The 23,719-nt window shown below is 40.4% G+C and overlaps 1 protein-coding gene across 2 annotated transcripts in view; it reads right to left on the bottom strand.

Moving 5' to 3' along the window:
* Positions 1-11,637: 11,637 nt before the first annotated feature.
* The window catches only part of LOC108552969 (protein turtle homolog A), a 208,169-nt gene continuing 196,087 nt past the window's right edge, over positions 11,638-23,719 (bottom strand). Inside the window, exons 4-5 of one of the 2 annotated variants that reach the window (XM_017907725.1) lie at positions 13,612-13,780; positions 11,638-12,054 (exon numbers count right to left, since the gene is read on the bottom strand). In XM_017907725.1, coding sequence (XP_017763214.1) covers positions 11,963-12,054; positions 13,612-13,780 — 261 coding nt within the window. In that variant the 3' untranslated portion in view covers positions 11,638-11,962. The remainder of the gene's footprint in view (positions 12,055-13,611; positions 13,781-23,719) is intronic. The other variant, XM_017907802.1, reaches the window with a different exon arrangement.

Here is a 23,719-nt window from a genome sequence, read left to right as displayed (position 1 = left end):
TCTTTCCCTCTCGTTTTTCCTGTCTCTCTTTTTCACCCTTTTTCAATATTTTTCATTCCCTTTTTTCCCTTTTTTCCCTTTTTTCCCCAGGAAACTGCTCTTGCGATGACGTACATGTATTCGTGCATACATACATACACATACGCGCACATGCATACACACGCGCGTGCACACGAGAAGAAACGACCGGTATACAGGTAATTATATATATTCACAGTTCCAATACGGTCCCAATCAAGTGTCTCTCACTTTGTCCCTCGTTTCTTTTTCTTCTTCCTCGCTTCACCATATTCTTTTTTTTTATGTTGGTTTTCTTCGTTTTATTCTTTTTTTTTTTTACACTGACTAGGCAATAACGTTACAACGACAGTAATGTTGCGTTACAATTAGTTTACGGGTGTACAGTTTTACGCATATCGATAATAATGTATAGACGTAATTCTTTTACACTCGATTTTTCAAACTACCAGAGCTCTTATGTTACATGGTATCGTAATTATATTGTGAGACGACGCACCATTCATCTTTTTCGACGTCGCTAGCGTTCAGTCGGCTTTCTTCCCTATCCCTTTCAACTTTCGCACCAAATTTTCGGCTATTCCGTTAATTTTTCATTCAACGATCACGGTAATAACTGTCGTCGGATTGGTCAAAATATACATATACAGCGTATCATACAAAACGAATTGTAGTGTAACGGCCATGCAGCATGTCGTCGTTTAAATATTGTCCAAGCCAACTAAACAACTAAACGTTATTTTCATACATATTTACATCCCAAAGAAGGTACACTGATCGTTAATCATCGTCGTCAGACTAGTCTTAGAAACTGGTCGTTACGATTCAGCTGAAGTGACGGGAGGCATATCGAATTTTCCCTTTTGTTTTCGATCCTTTCGCCAATGAATCTCGTCTAATTAATTAAACACATACAAAACTTCTCTTATCCTTAAGTAATTATTACTATATTTTTCTCGACATAACGTTCAGATGAATTTATCAAAATCCGTGTATACATATTTTTTTCATACCTCACGGCTGTTTTTATAACATTTTTTTTCCAGACAAAAGGATCGACGACACTTCAACGTACAGCAGAGTGTAATTTCTACGACGATTTGCGAAATTAAAAAGAGTTATACGACCCGCCATTGATCCTTTACATGTTTCACGTAATGGTCTCATCGTTGATTCGAGCGTCATCTCGTATTAATTTATATAATATCCCGAAACATAATCAACAATACGTCGTTTCGTGCTCGTATACAGTCGTATACTGTTTGCTACAGTGCTCGGAAGCAATGTTCATATCAGTAATTTTCAAGACGTTCTCATGCATTGTCGATCAATTCGATTAGGTATATCAGATACGAGTCTCGTACAAAATATCGATAACGATCGGTGAAACGTAAAAACCTGAAGCACAGTTGGAGGTGTGAGTCTGATCGAACGTTACGTGCGAATAGGGATATGATGGATTTCTCAATGGCAACACATTCGGGACTGTCCGCATCAACGAGTTCGAAATTTACAATGAAATAGACTAATCGCTACTCGATATCGTCGTACGACGATGTTTGACGAATCTTCCTGTTGTTTTTCATTCGATGCACGATACGTCAACCTTATAAAACGGCATGTAGATTTCTCTTGCTCGCTCGCGTGTCGCGGTGAATACTAATTCAGTCAGCAATGATATATTTGGCACACCGCTCCCCCTGATTTACCTATTCGAATAGCAAACCGAAATATACGCGAAAAATACATCCGCGACTCGTGCTAAATTGCCAGGTGACAAATGTGTTTCCGAACTCGGTATGGTTTATTTCCTGCTCGAGAGTGACTGTTTTTCGCGTAGTCTTTTGTAACAGTTTCCTAAAGAAAAGGTACAGTAAGGTTTGAAGGCAGAACTGCGAGGTTAGACATAGCGAAAAGGTAAGTAATTATATATGTTCATAGTCAGATGGTAGACCAGATTGTGTATGTATTTATCTAATGTATTCGTTTAATATAGTTGTAGGTACATCGTATTGCATATGTAATTTTCTTTTAAGTATAAGCTAGTTATTTACCGATTCGTTAAAGAAATGAATATTCAAATAAACGTCGAAATAACCCTATTAGCGTTTGATTGTAATAAACATATGAATTAATAAGCGAAATATTTCGTCGTTGATTAATTTTTAGTCGTAAATATTTGAAAAACTGAAATATCGTGAAAATTAAAAATAACTTAAAACACATTGTAGATTCCCCAAGGTATTTAATATTCATAAACCCTCGATTTCTTTTGTTCTGAAATCCATGATAAAATTTTCCTCAACATTTCTCATAAATGTCAAGAGGAAATTCGTCGTATGTAACGCGGTGCATATCAAAGCAAATTGCAGTTTTAGACTACGCTTAGTTAATTTCGTTACGATTATAAAAATTGTAAAAATATGAAGATAAAATTCCTATTTGCTTTCGTTCAAATTTTCATATCGAATATGTTAACTTCCGAAATTGCTGTTAGTTTATTTATATTATTCTTTTGTGTGATTATGTTATCTACAAAAATTCTTCACTGAAATCACGTTCATTTGAAATTTACATTGCGACAATTGCAATTGAGTAATGTTTTAACGAATTTTTATTCGTGAAAATTTATATATTTTTTGCTAAACGAATTGTTCTACCATATAGGAGAACAAAATAAAGCTTTCAATTGCACATTCGAAATTGCAGATTTGAAATAAATCATCAATTAATACACAATGAAACTGCATATATTCATTGGGAACAGTTAACGTATTATCAAACCTGAAGCGTGGTATTATCTGATATATTGTTCTTTATGACGCATACACGTAATAAGATTGAACCTGTGATTATTAGCTTCAGCCCGTAACAAAAGCGACAATTTAATACCTGTTTTGTGATGGTAATATCCTGGTATATTATCACTTACCATTTATCATGATACAGAATGCTTTTGCATTAGATAATATTACCTAATAAAATCCTTGTTATTCAGAATTATTCCTTGTTATACTTTGCATAATTATTTCTACGAAAGAAACGTAAATATCTTCAAACTTCAAAATAATGGAAAATCATAAATTTATAATAACTAGCACAAACAGTTTACTGGTCAGATTATTAACCCTTTCTTTAGACTGTGACAAAAGTCGAATATATATATTTCTTCAACGGTATCTTCATTTTTCGGGAAATAAATGAGGCGGTGAGCGTGACGTAGGAACGGTCGTTAAGCAAGACGAGTGTTATCTTTCTCTCCACAGACAGACGTCTTTTCATTTTCCCGCCTTCTCTTCTACCCACCTGTACTCTCTCTTTGTACAGTGTAAAACACATTTTCGAATCTTTTTCGTTTTCAGCTCACTTTTAATCTGGGTCGCTTACCTTTCGCTTTAGCTACAGTTAAAAAGGAGACGAGAAAAGGGGGTAAAATAATACAGAATATTTCGATATCGGATTCAATCGAAATAGGTTACACGCGACATGAGTCACTGTCAAAATTTCTCCCTTCCTGGTGATCGGTATTTTCGCTCCTATTCTCAACAGAACGTGCCAATCCACGCTCGCCAATCGCGCATATGTCGTACAGCTAGCGCCGCGGAAGGTGCAGCGGCCGTTTACGAAAATAAGTAGTAATCCGTCGGTGTCGCGTTAACGAGAGACGATCAATAAAGTCGGGCTCCCGTATTATCTTTGTTTGTCCAGGCAACTCTCCTTTCGTGTTATTCTCCTTTTTTCTTCCTTTCCCCGGTTTCCCGCCGAGCTTTTTCTTCGGGTATTTATCGCCGGCAGAAATAAACGTTATTTTTAGTGTCACCGGCACGACCATGGAAATAACAATACCAAGCCGCGAACCCTTTCAATACAACCTACACCGGTTGCTGCTTCCCGTACAAGCTGGAAATTACACCGACAACAAAAGTTTAGATGCATTTGAACGATACACGGCGAGTTTATATAATTGTGGCCTGGCCGTATCTCCCGCCACTGGTGAAAATGATTAAAACGTTGGCATTCATAATTCAGCGACGGGAAATCCTATGAATTTTTATTGCAACGCCCGTGAATCGGGGCAAATGCCACGAACTGACCGTCGTTAAATGAAGAAGCCAGAGATATCCTCCTTTGAACAGAGACGTCTTTTCATGGTCGCTCGGTTCTTCCGATTCTCCTTTTGCTCGGTCTTTTTTCCATTTGTAGACATGCATTACATGCATATATACATGGGTGCCCCTTTATTCCCACCGCGATATATTTATGTATCTTCTTTTATCCTGCAGCTTAAATCACGGTGCGTTTGTTAGGGAGTTCAACATCAAAGAGCAAATATTTTCATTGTAACTTGGAGTAAAATAGATGTAGTTCTCAATTAAAGCGAGTTTCGCGACAATGAAAGGCAGAAGGAGTGAGGACACGTCCGCGGCAGATATTGTTTCGTTTAGTATTCATGGAAACTATTCGCGATATTTGTAAAAGGGGAGTACAGATAGAAGTATCGATAAATTTCCATTGCATGTCGCAGGTCATTTCATACCCCCACCGCTGTTTGATTTATTCCTTTGCCTTCGATGCATTCCTTCGTACTAGAAGGAAGGACTTCCGGTATTAAATTAGCAGAACTTATAGAGATATCAGAACTCGTACTAGGGTGCAATAGGTAATTCATATTCTGGTATCGGCCGAATCTTAATAAATAATAGAATGAAAAAATTTGGTAAGAATAATGATTATTTCATCGTTTATATGCAAGGTTTATCGATAACCACTGGTGTCTTTATTTCGATACCCTATTCTTTTGATAATGACAAGAAAAGATACTTGCTGACTATTTTCAGCTGTTATTTGAGAAGAAAATATTACCGGATAATAAATGATTGCTATTCATTAATTTATGCCAAGTTGATGTAAAATAGCATCTAATGCGATGAAACGAGAATAATGGCGCCTTATCGTAACGTAATATTTTATAATGCCACAGGCTTTTGTATTGCACCACGCTGCACTTTATCGTCTCATCCCGTTTAACCATCGTATCAAAGATATAATTTCGAGCGACATAAATTTTCATAGTAATAAATTATCTCTAAACGCGGTTAACAAGTATCAAGCGCTACCGAGTTTATCCAAAAATAAAGTACAATCGTATCGAGTGAAACGAAATAGCAATGTTAGTGATTTATCGTCGTTTAACACTTTGTAAATTCATAAATCTTATCCCGAAGCTAGCCATTAATTAACCGCGGAATTAATTCGAGATAGGGTAAACTACGATATCAGTCTAAAGTACCGTCAGCGTATAATGCACACTGGTGTTAAGATTAATTAAATTTTAATTTCAACCATTTTACCATCGCCAATGAAATCTTTCATTACATTTTTCATCCTATTACACATTTATTTCGATACACTTTTATATTTCTTTCACTTATCTGACGACAATCTTTCAAAAGAAACATGTACGATGACGTTGATTTATGATTCTTTAGACGATATTGCAGCCAGATCACCTGTCGATAACCAATGAATGTCGAAGTAATACACAAGACTCGTGTCTGATAGTGTTCAATTTAAAAAACTGGCAACAAAGTTGTCAAGATTAAAAATATCACGTACCATACGAAAGTTGGAATTAAATTATAATTTTCACAAGAGCAACTGATTTAGCGTAATGTAACGAACCAAGGATTGAAGAAACAATTTACCTTCGATCTAAAATAAAAAGCATCGAAATCAAATTATTCCAGGAGTTAGATATAAGAACATCCACGTTAGGTACTTCGAAGCGTTAAGCCCAACCTTCTCACACGAACACTAGAACTACAGATCTGTAATGATCTCTGAGTATCACACAAATTATCGATGATAGTTGAAGCAGTATGATGGAAGTAAAGGACAATGTGTAATCACGATCGCATTCAAATAGAAATCAACATTAATTGTGCCAGAAGCAACTCTCAGCACACTCTCAGCAATTACAAAGACAAAAAGACCAAAACGAGTCTTTTTGACTTGGTAGTTCCTGGGTTAATGGTAACACTGGATGAGCGACGGCAAGGAGTGGAAGCAACGGTCAGGGTAGCGATTCCGATCGGTGAGCATTTAATCGTCCGTAGTCCGAGCGTTTCTAGGAAGGTACAGCCGAGTGTGTGTAAGTGCGCGCGCGAGCACACGAATTTCTGTGGCCGATACACGGGCACTGTATGCGATGCAAGCGCCTCCACTCGAGCGCTGAGGGTGGAGAACCTCGGCGTGAACATTATGCGGTGCACCTCGCGTTTAGCTTGATAAATGGCGGCGGAGCAGCGGCGAATGCCGGCGTTGTTGCAGCCGCCGCCACCGTCTTTGCCCTTGTTTCCTCTGTTTTTCTTTTTTCCTCCCTCCCTCTCTTCTATTTTTCTTTTTTTTTCGTTTATTTCACGCTCTCTTTTTCCCGCTGCATTTCTCTGTTCCTTCCTCCCCTTTGTGGAGAAATCGTCCGATTTTCAGGATGGCAAAGAGGGGAAAAAGAGACTCGACGGTATATCGTGCGACGTAGGAGAGTCGAGAACGCACCGAAAATTGAGTCGGAAACAGCAATCGTTATTTCTCACGATATTCCCTAGACACTGCGGACATTTAGAAGACGTGGTTACATGTACACGACCAGCGGAGAAACGTTCTTACGTATAATCGAGTCGTTGCGTTATGCCAGACAGGAAGTTTTTTAATCACGTTTGCCCAACTAGTAGATATTACTCGTGTTGGTAAGGTCCTCGGATTAAAGCATTCGCCTCGGTTCCTGGACGTTATTCATAGTTGTTCTCGCTCCCTTTTTCTTCGTTTTCTTACCTTGCTCCTACGAGTTTGTATTAATCGCGCGTAGATGGCGGCACGATCGGCATAAACGAGGGTTAATTCTGGAAATTTTAAGAGTTTCTGCCAATGGTGCTTTCAAAATGATAATCCACGTGTTCATACGTGGGTATACACAGATCAGATCGTTCATTTTGAGAGATCTTTATGTATTACGAACTATTCTAAATTATCCAGGTATCAGACCTTAGAGATATGTATAATAATCCAATGGAATAATCGCAACGTAGTAGTATCGGATCATGAAGGAATTGATGATTTGAACTCTCGTAATATGGTCTTTAGCAAAAATCCGATTAGTTAACGATTCCCTGTTTTGTATTAGCTTGAATAACAGAAGGAACCAATCGTTCCATCGAACTTTTTTCGTCCATTAAATTGTCGTTAAATTTAATATATTCGCTTAAGGAGGTTTTTGCATTAAATTTATTCCTTCGTTGACGTCACAAACGATCTCTACAGGCGTGCTTAAGAAACGATATTCCCAATTTATTTTGCATGCCTTTGGAATTCCATGATCGATCGTTCCTTTCTAGCATCGCAGGAAGAATGATCACACTGAAAAGTCGCAATATAAAGCGCATCAGGTATAAACGTAAAAGCGTTGCAGACGTATTATCGGCTCGGATTCCATGCGTGATTGTTGTATACATGTCGTTGTATGCACGTTTGCAATTGACGATTCTTCTACGATTCAGTCAGAGCTCGGTGTTGCGCACTTCCGTTCGAATAGTAGTAACGGAAGATTAAAATCGTCGATTCGACGTTGGAAAAAATTCAATTTCACAAAGATTTGCGACGTCAGCGTTGTTCACACGATTGATACGTGGACAGGAAATTTCATTCTCCGTTGAAGTTTTTACATCGTAGGAGTATAATCGTGCATGATTACAAGGATAATTGTATCGCGCCTGTTTCATCCCCTTTTCATAGTACTTCTTTCGAACATCGTTGAAAGTTGTCAGCAGTGAAAGGATTGAATTTATCGTTGAATACGAATGTGCCGCGTTCTAAAGATCGAGTCGAATCGAGAACACGTAAAATCGCCCACTTTATGTGTCCACATTTATACGGAGGAAACCACCGACCGTTTGCTCTAATTAAATCTCTGTGCATTTGAAAAACTGAAGAGGATTATTTTGAGAGCTCGAAAGGATTCGTGGCTAATTTCGTTTGTAGATCGAAATCTGAAAAACAACGCGTACAGAGTTAATGACTTTGGAAACATTGGTCAAATAAATAATTTAAAAAGCCCGCAATGACGTTGCTGTTTCAGGAATTGCCTGAAAAATCGCATAACAATTTGCGAGTGCTTAAACGTTTCAATGGCCGTACAATGAAACGCTGTGTCTTTTTCGTTGCTAAATCCTGCCGAACGAATTTAAATAAATTTTTATTTGCCACGGGGAGCAACGCTGATATTTCGCGAATGACGCGGATTATGACGGATGCTATAATACCGAGTTCCATTTCGTAGCTGAACTTTTGCTCGGCGATGATGAATAGCCAGCTCGTGAAAAGAGCAAATTACGAAAGTTAATTCGACCGCGTGCATCCTGTTCGTTCGCGCTCTGCCAATCGATTAGACAAATACGTTCACAGCAGCTTTTTAACGCGTCTTATACCTTCTATCGAGTGTTCCATCCGTTCTATTTTCCTTCGACCTTTTGCTCTATGACCCTGTTCATTTCTTTCCTCCTTTCTTTATTTCTCATTCCGTTCCATCCTTCGATTCCCACAATTGAGAAAGTATCTTCCATTACCTATGGCGATGAGTAACTATCCCGAAGCAACCGTAGAGAAACTAAAATAAAATGTGAAAAAAGAACAGGGGAAAAAACGAGAACAATGAAAATGCAGGTTCGTAGTTTCGAACATTAACGAAAGTAGACGCGCGTTGCAATTGAGTTTTGAAATAAATTGTTTGCAAACCATCGTTCAGGTTGATTATTAAAAAAAAAGGAAGAAAATAACAATAAAGGAGGGAAACGAAAAAAGTTGATGTGGTATTGATCCTTGTTTTACATTTGCGAGCAAATTCGTAGCCTTATTAAAATTTCATGAATATTACGCGTTATACGCGATATCCTACACAATACCACAATTTAATACTGGTGAAATTATTACGTCATAAATTGCAACATTTCGTTGAAAGAGTTCCAGTGAAATGCGAGGGTATCTGGAAAAGAACGGTTAATTGGGTAAATTTACGTAATAACTGATCTTCTGTCCAGGATCAACTGTTAATCTAACTATCCGTCACATGGTAACCTGCAATTAGTTAACGAGATGACATTTCGAAGAATTTAACGATATATTACAGAATCGTGAAATAAATACTTTATATACCCGAGTATCACGATGTCATAAAGACATTCAAGGATATAATCGTTAACGTAGGGCAAATTTTTATTTAGCAAGTTTCCGTCCAATAATTCATCGATTCATCGTACTGCCGATTTCTTTTCATTTTGGGAGCATGGCGGCCACATTTCGTGCAACAAGCAAACGACACATTCTATTCGACCAGCACGTTTCATCCTATGCGCACCGTTCGCATTTGGTTCGTCATACGGCGCAACTACACTCGCGCCACGTATCGGTCTTCGAAGTAAATAAACTTATTATGGTCGAGTCGTGATAGCGGGAAATTAATTGCTCGGTCGCGGTCGAGTTTCGCCAGCGTGCGTCAGCCTGTGAAATTCATTCGTTACGCTTAATTGTATACAGGCTTCCGTTCAAGGTACACGTGGATCGCGTCGATGTCTCGTAATTTAGATGCTCTTATGTGCGACTGGTCGCCGTCGAAGGCAACCGAGCGAGAAAGAGGACGTAAATAGATGGCGCGCAAGAGTAACCGAACGTACAGCGTGGTGTCGGTGAAACGAATGAAAAGCGGAATAGATGCATCTGTTAGAAAAACCGTGTGTTAAGTTCGAGAGGTTGATTTCTTATATGGCTAGAATTCTTATCGAGAGAGATCTTTCGTTTATTTCTTAATCTTTTCTTTTTTTTTTCTGTCTAAATTCCTCGCACGGAGAAACCACAAACTCACCACCGCCATCGAAAGCGTATCGTGTGTAAATATCGACGCGACGAGAACCAGAGTTCAGGAAGCGTGTGGTGCACGAATTTGACGCAGATGGCGAGATTTCGCGCGCGTCGCGGATCGAACGCTCGTCCTTTTCGGTTATTGGTCTTTCGACAGCAGCGACTCGACCTGCTGGTTACCGGCGGCGCACGTCGACGCGATACGATCAAAATTACGGTTGCGTGGCAACGATTTGCCCTTTCCGACTCAATGACGTACGATGCGTCCCGCTATGGAAAACCAATCTGTCGATCTGTATTTTGACTCATCTCTTTCTCTTTCGCACTTTCTTCCTCGCTCTTTCATCCCTTGTCTTTGTCTATCGCACAAATCCTGGCAGGGTGACTGAATAATTGCAGAGGAAAGGCGATATGATACTCTGATGCTCGCCTTTGTCTCGACGCTTGTTCTCCGTCTTCCTTTCGATCCCACTTGTCTTTCAAAGTCTCGAGTTCCTCGTCCCGCGACCGCTGCCCCGAGTTTAATCGTTTCGCGAGTCTTACTTACCACGATAGCGTTTTTCTGTAGAGAGCCGTCGCATATTGTGTTCATTCGCGATCGCGATCAGTCACTTCGTTTGTGTCGTCGAAAAGTTGCCACGTCGTTCATTCTGATCGCAACTTCTCCATGATGCGCGTACCAGTCCACGACATAATGCTTCGGGGCAATCACGCGATTCGCTGCTGGTTCGTATCGAGTCGAAAGTTTCAACGTCGTCGAACTTCTATGGTCGCTTATCGACCGTCGACACGCCATCATTCGTACACTTTTTTGTTCGTCCACACTAACATTATCGACGTGCCGGCGTTGCGATCGGCGTTTACCACGTCACTGCACCACCGTGCGATTCCTGGTTGCACGAACGCGCGTACTTTCTTTGAGGGCGCACCAGTCGATCCTCGATCGGCGGATCTGACGGTAAGAAGTCTTTCCCGTTCACCGTTTGTCCACGCGATGGAGGAAGAGGAGCAGCGTTTCAGGGTGAAACGGTTAGTAAAGCAGCAGACACAGACAGAGGAGAAGGGAGTAGAGCCTTGGTTGCTTGGCTTGTCCACCATGCTGCATTGCCGCGGGATACTCTCCTGAAACAGAGGACAACACTAAAATTTTCTGAAGGCAGCGGTCGTGTCTGTGAAACTTGAGGCGTGCTGTTCGCATTAAAGAGAAGGGGACTATTCGTTGAACAAGGGGAGGAAAAGGATAAGATGATGCGTTTCGTCCGGGGTCGGCTAGTGGGCTCGTCATCAGGTAAGGCTCTCTATCAGACCCGTGCCTTAAATGCCGGGAGGTTATAGAGAAGTCAAGAACTTCTAATTATAGGACACAGAGGGTTCTACATTCTGTTCAACGTGAATTGGCAGGAGAATTGGTAGGGACACCCCCATGAGGTCATATAGTGTCTCGTAGTTCCTATGGTGCTTATTAGTTGGTATCCTGATGGCCGTATTGCTATGATAGGTAGGAGGTATAAGGGACGCAAGAAAGGGATGCGTTCGTCCTGGGCCTGTTGGTGAACTCGCCAGTAAGGCGAGAACGATAGTCGTCGTGATAGAAACAAAATAGTCACGTGATCAATGGTGAAGATGTAGATAAGTGGCTGCTAAACTTGGATGTTGAGGGTCTCGCAACTTCTCCATGATGCGCGTACCAGTCCACGACATAATGCTTCGGGGCAATCACGCGATTCGCTGCTGGTTCGTATCGAGTCGAAAGTTTCAACGTCGTCGAACTTCTATGGTCGCTTATCGACCGTCGACACGCCATCATTCGTACACTTTTTTGTTCGTCCACACTAACATTATCGACGTGCCGGCGTTGCGATCGGCGTTTACCACGTCACTGCACCACCGTGCGATTCCTGGTTGCACGAACGCGCGTACTTTCTTTGAGGGCGCACCAGTCGATCCTCGATCGGCGGATCTGACGGTAAGAAGTCTTTCCCGTTCACCGTTTGTCCACGCGATGGAGGAAGAGGAGCATCGTTTCAGGGTGAAACGGTTAGTAAAGCAGCAGACACAGACAGAGGAGAAGGGAGTAGAGCCTTGGTTGCTTGGCTTGTCCACCATGCTGCATTGCCGCGGGATACTCTCCTGAAACAGAGGACAACACTAAAATTTTCTGAAGGCAGCGGTCGTGTCTGTGAAACTTGAGGCGTGCTGTTCGCATTAAAGAGAAGGGGACTATTCGTTGAACAAGGGGAGGAAAAGGATAAGATGATGCGTTTCGTCCGGGGTCGGCTAGTGGGCTCGTCATCAGGTAAGGCTCTCTATCAGACCCGTGCCTTAAATGCCGGGAGGTTATAGAGAAGTCAAGAACTTCTAATTATAGGACACAGAGGGTTCTACATTCTGTTCAACGTGAATTGGCAGGAGAATTGGTAGGGACACCCCCATGAGGTCATATAGTGTCTCGTAGTTCCTATGGTGCTTATTAGTTGGTATCCTGATGGCCGTATTGCTATGATAGGTAGGAGGTATAAGGGACGCAAGAAAGGGATGCGTTCGTCCTGGGCCTGTTGGTGAACTCGCCAGTAAGGCGAGAACGATAGTCGTCGTGATAGAAACAAAATAGTCACGTGATCAATGGTGAAGATGTAGATAAGTGGCTGCTAAACTTGGATGTTGAGGGTCGACTTTTAGAAGCCTTTGCCTATAGGCCCAGTGAAAATTTTACTCGAAATATTACATCTTACGCCTGGATCAGCTCGGGTCCAGGTCTGATATTTTGGTCATATGGGCTCATATTTCAATTCTCGCTGAAGAGACTATAAAATCCTTCTAGTGGGAAGTACGTGAACTTTAGGGTCGCCACAAAGTAATAGCATATTCGTACAGTCGTACGTCGTCCAAGTAGAGTTAACATTTCTAGCTAGAAACGTAGAGACGTAATGGTCGAAGTCGTCGTAGTTTCCGGTCGTATCTCAATTTCATATAGCCGAGTCTAATTTTAATGAATTAGAGGGGTGTTCTGATTTGAAGAGTTAAAATAGCTGATTTCTTTCCTTTTCTTTCGTTTCTAATCCCACTTCAAAAATTGCATAACAAAGCGTATCATAGTTTCCTGAGAAAAAATTCCAAATAAGTTGATTCCTATATAATTACTAGAATACCTCCTTAAGCTCTGACTAAGTCCGATACTAAAGCTGCGTAGCCATCGCATTAACGCTTTTATTCGTATAGACGTATGCACACGTCAATATATTTTTAGTCGTTTCAACTATGCGTTACGTGCAAATACGTTTAAACGCACGAACACGGAGCTTTGATCGTGTTGGTGCTTTACCCGGAATTTCTGCTAACCAACGCAATGAAGAGGATTCATTAATTAAACGCGTATGTCGAAGGCAGATCCTCCGTTCTCCGTACATCCTCCCCTAGCGCCTTCCCCTTAGCCGACCTTTGCTTTGACGTTCATCAATTTTAAATTAATATTCAGGAAAAGCTCGTCTTCGTTCTATCGTTATTAATCCGTTCGATAAAAGAAATTCTACGCTCTCAAGAAATTCACGACGTTTATTAATTCCCGTCCGACTTTAAGAATCCGTCCGCTAATGATCCGAATAGCAAAAGAGCTGTTCGTCGCTACTGTGCCGTTTCCTTTCGATTACGAGTAGGTTAAAGGTCGTAATTAAGTCGGATATCACTCACCATTGAGTACGTGAACGGTGATTGATTTTGGTTGAGCGTTACTGGGATTACAGGTATAACGGCCAGAGTCTGACAGTTTAGCGTCCTGCACTAGCAGAAAACTCCTGGTCATGTTACCATTCTCCGTGATCACGGATACGCCATCTCTGGTCGGGTCGTAGGTGATTATCTGTAACAAAGATCGGAAAGGGGGTTCTTTCAGCGACACGAACAGTCGAATACTCTGAAATGTGAAGACAGACATGAAATGAAGGAGAACGACCGGGGACGATCCACGTGGCAACTTCCTCCCTTTTATTCGACGGTTGGCAAGTTGGAATTGCTGGTGGAGGGAGTGGGAGAGATAGGCTTTCGGGACTACATCGAGACGTCCGTCACAATTGAGTCAACGTTGATACGCGGACAGTAGGGTAAAATTCTCTCTTATCCCCTGTGTCACTTATTTTTTATGTCGTCGGAAGTTGCTAATCGGGAAAGAAGTTGTAGAATACGAACGGGAAAATACTGCTGTTTCACTCCGTTATATGCATACCTAAGTAGTTACGAACAGTCTGAAATTTATTTTTGTTTCGAAACTTTCGATCTCGATACCCGTCTGTTTTTTGCACCAGCATATTCATTGAGTTTTTAAATAAACATTTCCTTAATAAGTTACGAAATTTTTGGCAATTTTAACTTATTTAATAGGTGGGAAAAACAGTGTTAAGTAACTTGCATAAAATGTATTAAAAGAGGAAAATTGTCATTGCCGTTGGAAAAAACAGTATTGATATTCATGATTACTGGGCAAACATTCAGTATAAAATGTTTCACAACGTTAAATCGATATATTTGGGAATATAAGACCCCCCGCATATATGGCCAACGATCGGGACCAAAGGTGGTCATATATACGGGGGGCTGTATTTCTACAAACGGTACAATAAATTTATGCCGATTCATGCAAAAGTGTTGGAAATCTATCTACAATACTTTCCTAATGCAAAATAAAAATTAAAAGACACCGTCACATTGTTATTTTTACATAATTGTAATAAAATTTTGAATCTAATTGGAAACTGTATTACTAATAAATAATAACGATACGTTTATCCATGCATGCGTACCTAGACATCTTTCAACCGTGAAAGATTGCTTTCGCTATTTCCTCAAGCACATAGTCAGCGACTTTGGAGGAACAGCAACGATATTGCAGTTCCTTGTTACGAAACTTCTTCACTCATCGTACTTTTATTTTCTGCACTGCAAATTCGCCCGTCACGATTTCGCTTAGATTTCTACGTCCTCTTTCTCGAGCGTCTGTGCACATAGATTCAGAAAGGCTAACACGGAGAAACGTCCGAACGTGCCGTGGTACACAGTGTCGGGCCCTGCAAACGTTCTGTTTATCCTGCGCCTGTTCCACTCGACGTTCCTCGCGAGTGTCTCTTTAACAGGGGTCGCGAGGGTCGATGTTCGCTGGTGAGGGAGCTAGAAGCGGAGCCGGTGTCGTCAGAGCCGAGACGGATTTCTAAATAAATGATCTGCAGCTCGAGCCTTCGGTGCGCTGCTCTTACGTGCCATCTTAAGGCCGTCTTAAGGGAGGACACCCTTTGCGAAATTTCTTGCAACTCGTTCTCGGATTTCTTTTTTCCTCGCGGCTGTCGCTATTATCTTGAAATTTCACGTAAATAAACGACAAAAGCGCTTCAAGTACATGCACGAGCATTTTAGACATTAATGCTTGCCCGATGATCCTAAGCTCGAGATTGTCTGACTATAGCTATTTAATGAAATTCGTGATTGGCCAATAGGGATGTAAAATTTGATAAAAGTGGCACATATTCGCATCAGAAAAAAATGTTGTAAAGCCAATTTGAATTTATTCCGTTACATTTCATTAGTCACAGGAATTCCGTTGGGACACGTTCACGGATTAATTTCAAAATAAAGTTTCAATAACAAGGTAACGAATTTTGTATCCATTTGTTCGGACACGATTAGGTAAAATTTCCAGTTAATCGATAATAAATAAACAGTAGACCTCTTTCTCTTGTTTCACATTTCAGAACATGGGTCTCCTCAGTTGTTCGAAATATGATTAATCGGACGAGAAAGTTGTAATCCACGAGCACGATAAGCCGTGCTCTCTTCCTGCCATTCTGTTATCTAGTCCGCGATATAACGCAGAATAATATGCGAAACTTTCACTGGAAAGTGCACGGTTAATCCGAGCCTCGTGTACGACGGGCTAATAACGGACGCACACGTTTCATCTCCTCGTTCGTGTTCAACGCGACCCAGCACACCCGAGGCCGAACTTTTGTACCGGTAAAAAACTGAAATTTCAAGCCACATCTGTTGTGTGTCACGTAAAAGTCCCTTGTTACAATTCGTCAATTATTTTGCGTGTATTCGTCACGATCGCTTTGTAGTCAAATCGTTTAACGTGTTATATTTGTAATATTTAAGCGAACAATTTATTTCTCGAGAAATTATACAATTTTCGTGCACGAATTTAACAAACATTATTTCTGTATGATGATGTACGACGATATACGATGTTGCACGATATTTTACGATGTTTAGCTCTTCGTGCTACAGTGGCTCCATTCAGGAGAATATTGATAACCCGCAATGTATCATTTGGATTCGTTTCCACGAATATGATATAACTAAGTGACTGAAACTACTGTACGAATAAGTAAATAATTATTTCTAATTTTTTCTTCCTTCGAAACGAAGCTTTTGCTGTGGGAAAGCTTCCTATTGCAAAACTGCAGGTAGTTAAAGACAGTAGAGTTTTAGAAATAGCTTAAATTTTCATTTCAACCTTAAGTCTTGTATAATACGTATCATTATATTTCAGTTGTACTCATGAAATTTGTAAAACGTGAATTGAACAAGAAAAATTGAATTATGCAAATTAGTTATTTGCTATATAACCCACAACTCGAACGAGCTCAAAGTTAATAACGCGAATGAACAAAAATTTGTTAGCATCAAGCGACGAAATTTCCACTTCGTTAGGCTTTCGTATCTTCTTGGACAGCTAAAACCTCTCCTATCCTTAAACCTCTTAAAAATTTCTGATAATCCTCTTAGCGACAAAATAAGCTATTAACGACACGGAGGGTAAGCACTTAATTAGAAAAGACCAGTCCTGTGGTCGTTAAAACATAGTTATAAAATCCTCTTCCTAATTTTCTGTACAATGGAGCATCGCGCACCCCAATTACAGTCGACCTACCTTAAAATCAGAACCTTCCTCCTTTTTTGGTGCTCGCCACGAGCACTCACCTACCATGCTTTCTCACTCCTCCACTTTCCTAGGAGGTTGGTTTAAAATTACATCGACCAATCACCAGTTTCTATTTTCTTTCCTTGGAAATCACCAGTACCATTTCCTTCCCTACTTTGGCTGTGGGAAGAGTATAAATTAGAATCCGAAATTACTTAATTCTCTAATTTTTAACCAGTAAAAATAACAGTGCACAGTCAGGATAATTTCTAACTGTAACAGCTCTTCAACTTAGGGAATTAAAGACTTAGAGAATAAGGTATGTTAATACCCTTTAAATAAAGAGCTAGAAAATCCTATAAATAAAAAATAAATGATTGGTATCTTTATATAAAAGGAAATAACAACGATAATGAAAATAAGAAAATTATTCTTTATCGTATTATACGCAACACTCAATCTTCTAATTCCTTCTTTTATGGTGTACATAACAATCATATGGTTATCTATGAATTTAAACAATTCCTAGTTATATAAGCATGAATAATCATTTTATGAATAAAAATTAGCGGAGTAAAAACGCCATTGTAAAATGATGTCCGCGTACCTGAATATATGTGCATATAGATACAATGACGTTTTTTTTACAAATATTTGATTAAATATCGCTCGATAAAAATTTTTCAGCTTCCGTGTTACGATATATTCAAATTCCTAGATTGTACATAGATCAATTTTTCAAGGCAAATTTTGTTAAACCCAATATTCCACAAGAGACCGTAAGAAATAATATACTACAATAATATCGGAACGAATATTTGCACAACAATATCGCGGGTTGAAACACAAGAGGAGAACAATATCAAAAGTGAAACAAAGGAAAATCCCGAAAGTAAATATAGACGTACATACGTATCAAACTTTCGATGATTCCCCTGCGTCTTAAAAATTTCTCTCACCAAGGAAACACCGGCACGAAATAGCGGGCGTGAACAAATTTCCAAAGGAAACACGAAAACAGCTCAGGCATCCGAACAACGTTCACACTTTTAACAACGCGAGGAATCTTCCTTACTTTCCACTACGAGATATCTCTCAACATTTTTCTTCCGCGTTGCGAAGAAATATTATTTTAAATTCGGTTCCTTCCGAAATAAGTAAGAGTTCGGGAGACCGCTTCGTTTTTCAGGGATTAGACAGCGTCACCAGAAATTCGATGAGAGATGACGCAAATGAAAACGACTGATCTATGAAAGAACGAGGAAATCAGGATTTTACTGTCTCACGATTGCAGATGGTGAAATTTCCGAGATCTTTATTCGAACGTCAACGAACAGAGCAGTGCAATTCAACGAAGTAGATAATTCCACGTGCTCGTAATTTGAACAAGTTTTAAATGCGCGTTGAATCACAGTTTGTACGGCCTCGCAGAGGCGAAACGGAAATGCGAGGGAGCGAGAGAGACAGAGAAAGAGAGATACTCGTCATCCCCATTACGCGTTCATAGGAGAAATCGTCGTCCCATAGGAATCTTAGAAGACTCGATGGAACATCTTGGACTCAATGGTCCATTGGAATGGTTTCCACCCAGCACGTTACTACTTTTGTCTTATCAGTCTTCTCCCGTGCCCCGATAACGACTCCCTTGTTCCGGAATCCACTCTGTCTCTCTCTGCGACCATCACTTTTCCCATGACTTATGTCGCCTCCTCTCGCTTTTCCACAACTCCTCTTTTTTTCTCCTACCTCATCCAGATCTTATCTTAATTTATCTACTTCATTTAAATCGATAGCCTTTCAGCATTGATTGAATCCTTCAGGATCACTCCAACGCTCTCTTTATTACGCGAAATCGCTTCAGAACGTCGGAGACTCTCGGAGATTACTCCAGACTCAATTTATCGTGATAAATACTACGTGCGAAATTAAAGTTATTTCTTTGGATAACGACGCGGGAGTGAAAAATGTTTTAACGTGCAATCAGTCGATTGAGATATGTAACTCCTGCTTCTGTATTTCTACTTAAGTTTCCCTGGTTTTATTTCGAGTTCCTGTGGTACAGCTGCCTCTAACGAATTCTTCTTTATTTTAGCCCTTTTTCTAAACGTCTTACTATTATTTCTGTAAATTTTATTACACGGTAAATCTAACACGTATTCAGGAAATATCAAAGTAGGATAAAAATAAATGTACAGCAATTAGGTACAGCGTTGGGATATTCATCGTCTTTGTCGTCGCGTGAGAAAGGTGTAAGTAATGCGATGTAAATGTCTAAATATACTTGGACAATTAGAATTATTTATCCTCAACGAATGATTGTAAAATTCACCACAAAGTCTTTCCTTGTACCAGCTGCAAACGTATAAATGACAAGAACAAGCGCTCATCCTGTCATGGCCAACATTTCCCATAGACCCGTCTCATTTTCTACAAAATTTATTTTCCAATTCGAGGTTAGAGATATTCTTGTTCCGTCGTCCAATTGTTTCCTCATTTGTTCAGCTCGGGCAGAGGTAGCAGTCTGCCACTGCACCCGCAAGATTGCCTTTTATTTTGCGATTTCTCGCCAGCTCTAGACCGATACGTTCTAAAGCGAACAGCGAACGAAAAAATAGTGTTTCTAAAAATCGTGGTTGTATCGGTAACGTTGTTAGAGCACGAAGTTCTTATTACTGACACTGTTGTACTCGCATCCTGGCAAGGTTGTTTGTTCCACCTGGAAAATACCTTGGAAACAATTTTAACCCCGATGCGAGAATGCTTTTTAAATCCCATGTTTATTAGACGTCAAATTAGTGCATCCGAAAGTCTCGTGTTTCCTAATCATTTCGAAAGAAACATGGATCGAAACGACAGCGATTGTTTCGCGTTGGATATTGAACCCTTGCCGAATATCATATGAATGGATTAATGAGACACCCCGTACTTTGGAGACAAAATTTCGTTGCACAATTCAAGAATCTCCGGTTCGAAGGAACATTCGAAGCAGGTACAACCGTTTCTTCAAATAGCACCAGGATGGACAAATACGGCACGAGGTGGACAACTAATCTTCATCATCACGTTTCATTCGCCACTGTTCAAACTTTCGTCATTTTTCACGTGACGTTCTCGTTTCCGCGGTATTTTACGTGGTCGGGTGTATCGCACGCTTTTGCGACATTTTTCCATGAGAAAAGCCAAAGTTCGCGTTACATCGTAGAGAGAACAAAGGCGATGAAATGTGTCCACCTTTATTTGCAGCGGCCGATGCCGGGAAATAGCGCGTTTTTCGTGGCAAGTCACGCATGAAGGTAACACGAGCTTTCGACCTCCCCCCTCGAGGACTGGTTCCGAGCTTTTTGCAGACATCCGAGCCTGAAATTGTATCCGACAGGTAAACAGTTGTAAATAAAGCGGCCTGTCGTCGACTGTGGTGTGCACCGCACGGAAGACCATTCTCGCTCGTGTTGGTGCGTATGAGGTGCAAATAACGTTGCTTTGAAAGTGCGCTGTCACAGGACAAACATTCACGTTCCTTTTTTTCCTCTTCCCCCTTTTCCCTTTCCCTCGTGTCGTGTAAATAAGTGTTGGCGGAAGATAAAGAAGAAAAATCGAGGAAGCGAGACGAGACGCTACATTTGTCCACGCTCTTCGTGCGCATGCTCGAGAAATTTCTGGCGTATCGCATGTTCGTACAGTATGACACGAAGAAGGTAAAAAGTTTGCTTCTCCTTCAAATTCTTCAGCTGTGCTGTACAAATGTTCATGAATATCCATTTTCCAGGAACAATCCGGAATCGAGGACGATATATCATGGCACGTGGAAGTGATCGAACGCTGCATTTCAGAGGAATCCTCTAATCTTAAGCAAAGGAACACTTGATAGCTGATGACGGGCAGTAAACGGTAGCCTAAAGTTCAGACCAAATGTTTAGAGTAACATCTGGAGAGCATGTGCAAGGACGAGTGACCGTGTGCAGGGATCGAATGAACGGGATATTTATGACTGTATGGAATGCAAGTAGAGACCGAAAGGCGCCTGAGTGTTTAGGGTACCTGACCCACCAAGAGCGAGGCTATGGGAAATGCGTGATCGAGAAAGAAAGCATGAGTATGAAAGAAGACAGAGTGCAAGATTTAAATGGGGGTGCAAGGACTGTCCTAGGACAGTTGTTTTGGGTCGTTTACAGAGAGTCCTTTACGGAGTTTGAAGAGTCGACGTGCCAGTGTGAGTTGCGTGATCATAGTTCAGTTATTAGTCTAATCTTTTAGTTTGTACTTTACTCCTCAGTCTCTTTCAGCTCGTAATAAAATATATATTGGAATTAAGCAATATCTCCTATTCCTTATATTCGCCAATCAAAAGTATATCCCTACATGTATAGCGTTCGAACGCCTCCAGGAACCATTATACTATGTATTTCGTTAAATGCAGACACGACCCATATTTAAGATGATTCGAGAAGTTTCGAACGTGGTAAAACCAACCGATAAAAGTTACAAGTCGAAATCGAATGGGGTTCGAACTTTCGTTGCGTCAGCCTAAGTTTCGCGAAGTTCGTCGCAGCGAGGTAATGAAACTTAAACGATTAACAGAAATCGATTACAGACAAACGGAAAGTTTGTATTACTTCGTGGGCCGTTTGTACCTGCAATCGACGTAATGGTTTGGCATTCGTTGGAATGGTCCAGCTTGTAATTGCGTTTCTGGAACACGTTTTACTGTTTTAATCTTTCACGATTTTATCGTTCACGCTAATCTATCGTTACATTTCTACGGAAAGTTTCTTCAAAATTCCTCTGATTTATGGAACGATCGTTGGATTTTGAGGAATAAAGGACGCTTGACAAGAACGACAAGCCGACAGGAGTGCAAAGCGTTAAATCGTATCGAACAAGATCGGTTAACAGTTCCCGTTATTGCGAACAAATGGGAGTTACAAATCCGGGGAATGCGCTTTTATTTCTGTCGTCGTAATACTATAGAAACCGATTTGGCAACGTCTTTGCCCTGTCCTTTTGGCAATCTTCCACGATCGCCGCATAAATAAGTAGAGATGTTGTATTTCGTTTAACCATTGCTTAATAGGATTTCATTCGGATAAGCCGATTAAGACGTACCAAATCAATTGGTACTATCAGTGCTAATAAAAATTAGCACGAGTTCTCAGACAATAAATTTAATATTCCGTTGTCGTTCGTGCCGATTTTGATACGAGAAAATGAAATAATAAATATTCCTTCTAAAAAATATTTCTATATTCAAAGCTATAAATTTACCGGTCAAAATATTTCTAGCATGACGATTTTTCCTAGCTACTTCAGATCTATGTCATCTTTCTTCGACGATATACTTCTCGATATTTGCAAAAAACAAGTTGACCTGGAATATCACGTAATGAAATGTAACCAGACAAATCGGTAAATAACACGCCGTTGGAACAGAATATCTACAAACGCGAAATTTAAAGCGGGGACAAACTAGTGACCCAGGTCTATCCTGAGCAATACAATTTTCTTCAATTTCATTGACTACACAAGTAAACTTCTCAATAAAGTACAAGTGCACTGCCAGCAAACGAGATAATATACATTCTCCTGATTGCTAGTAGAATCTCGTTGTAAATACAAAGATAGTATGTAACAGTTCCACGATTGCATTTTCCTCCCATTCTTCTCTTCTGTTATTACTGATATATTGAAGAATACATGGGTGTATAAGTGAATTGGTACACTGCGTTTCTGTTATCCCTTATTAGTTACCTTGTAAGAAGTTTCTCAGGAGTCTATAGAATAAGAATACACCCTTCAGAACGAATATATTTAAATAATACGCAAACTCAATTCACTCTTTCTATTGTTAAATATCTCAATGTGTCATAAATGAATTTTAATATAAGGATCAATAGAGATAAATTAATATTGATCCAAAAAGTGAGCATAAACGTTAATACGGTTGATATCGAGACAGGTAATTTAGACCAATTGAACAATAAGAATAATTAACTTCAATTACTCGTTTTATACAAATATACCCACTTTTCACATACAAGCTGAGTTAACCTAAATTACAAAGTCACAACAAAGTTTCACATCTATCTCACTGTCACCGTTAAACAGAATCAGTAGCTATAGTCTGTTACGTCTACCATGAAACTATAGCTTCTAATTTTCTCCATTTACGGTACCTCGGTCGATAATCATTTCTCGATCATCCGTTTTAATTAAGTTAAACAAACAGCCTGTACCGCGGTCAGCGTTGGTTAATGAACACACGTTGGTTGTTAGAAAACAAAAAAGGGGAGAACGAAGAAAGGAAGGAAAACAGAGAACTGCTCATCTACAACATTGGAGTACCGATCGGACGCTAGAGAAAATAGACGTTAGACCCGCGCTCGAAAGATAGACGAGACAGAGTGAAAAGGCAACCGACAAATTGTTAAGTCAATTTAATTGCGACCAGCTCGGTTTTCTCTATTTACAAACGTATACGTACACACGCGCAAAGGGACCAGGAGACACGCGGAATGAATGTGGTCGCACATGTATACCGGATTCCCGACGTAGCGAGGACAAATCCGCAGGTACACGCGGTAAACCGGTAGAAAACACACGTTCCTCGCTCGCACGTGGTCGAAACAGAGAGACGCTGTCTCGAAATTCAATCGAAATCAAAGGGATGAGGTTTACTGAAGCGTAAGAGGAAACCCCAGCACCGATGATTCCTTGCGGACGGGAAATGTTTCGTGACGCAGATCGATCGATACAATCGACCTTATCATCTAAGGATTGCAATTTCGCCCGGTTCTCCTCTGGGACGATTCGCGTTCCCTTCCTTATCGGTTTGCGCCCCAGTGCGACGTGTTACGAAACTTTCCTTCACTCGTTCTCCCCACGAAACTTCGT

Source organism: Eufriesea mexicana, unplaced genomic scaffold (genome assembly GCF_001483705.2).
Source record: "Eufriesea mexicana isolate 0111107269 unplaced genomic scaffold, ASM148370v2 scaffold4744748211, whole genome shotgun sequence".
NCBI classification, from domain to species: Eukaryota; Metazoa; Arthropoda; class Insecta; order Hymenoptera; family Apidae; genus Eufriesea; species Eufriesea mexicana.
Note: the sequence above shows the minus strand (reverse complement) of the source record. Positions and strands in the feature narration are given on the sequence as shown.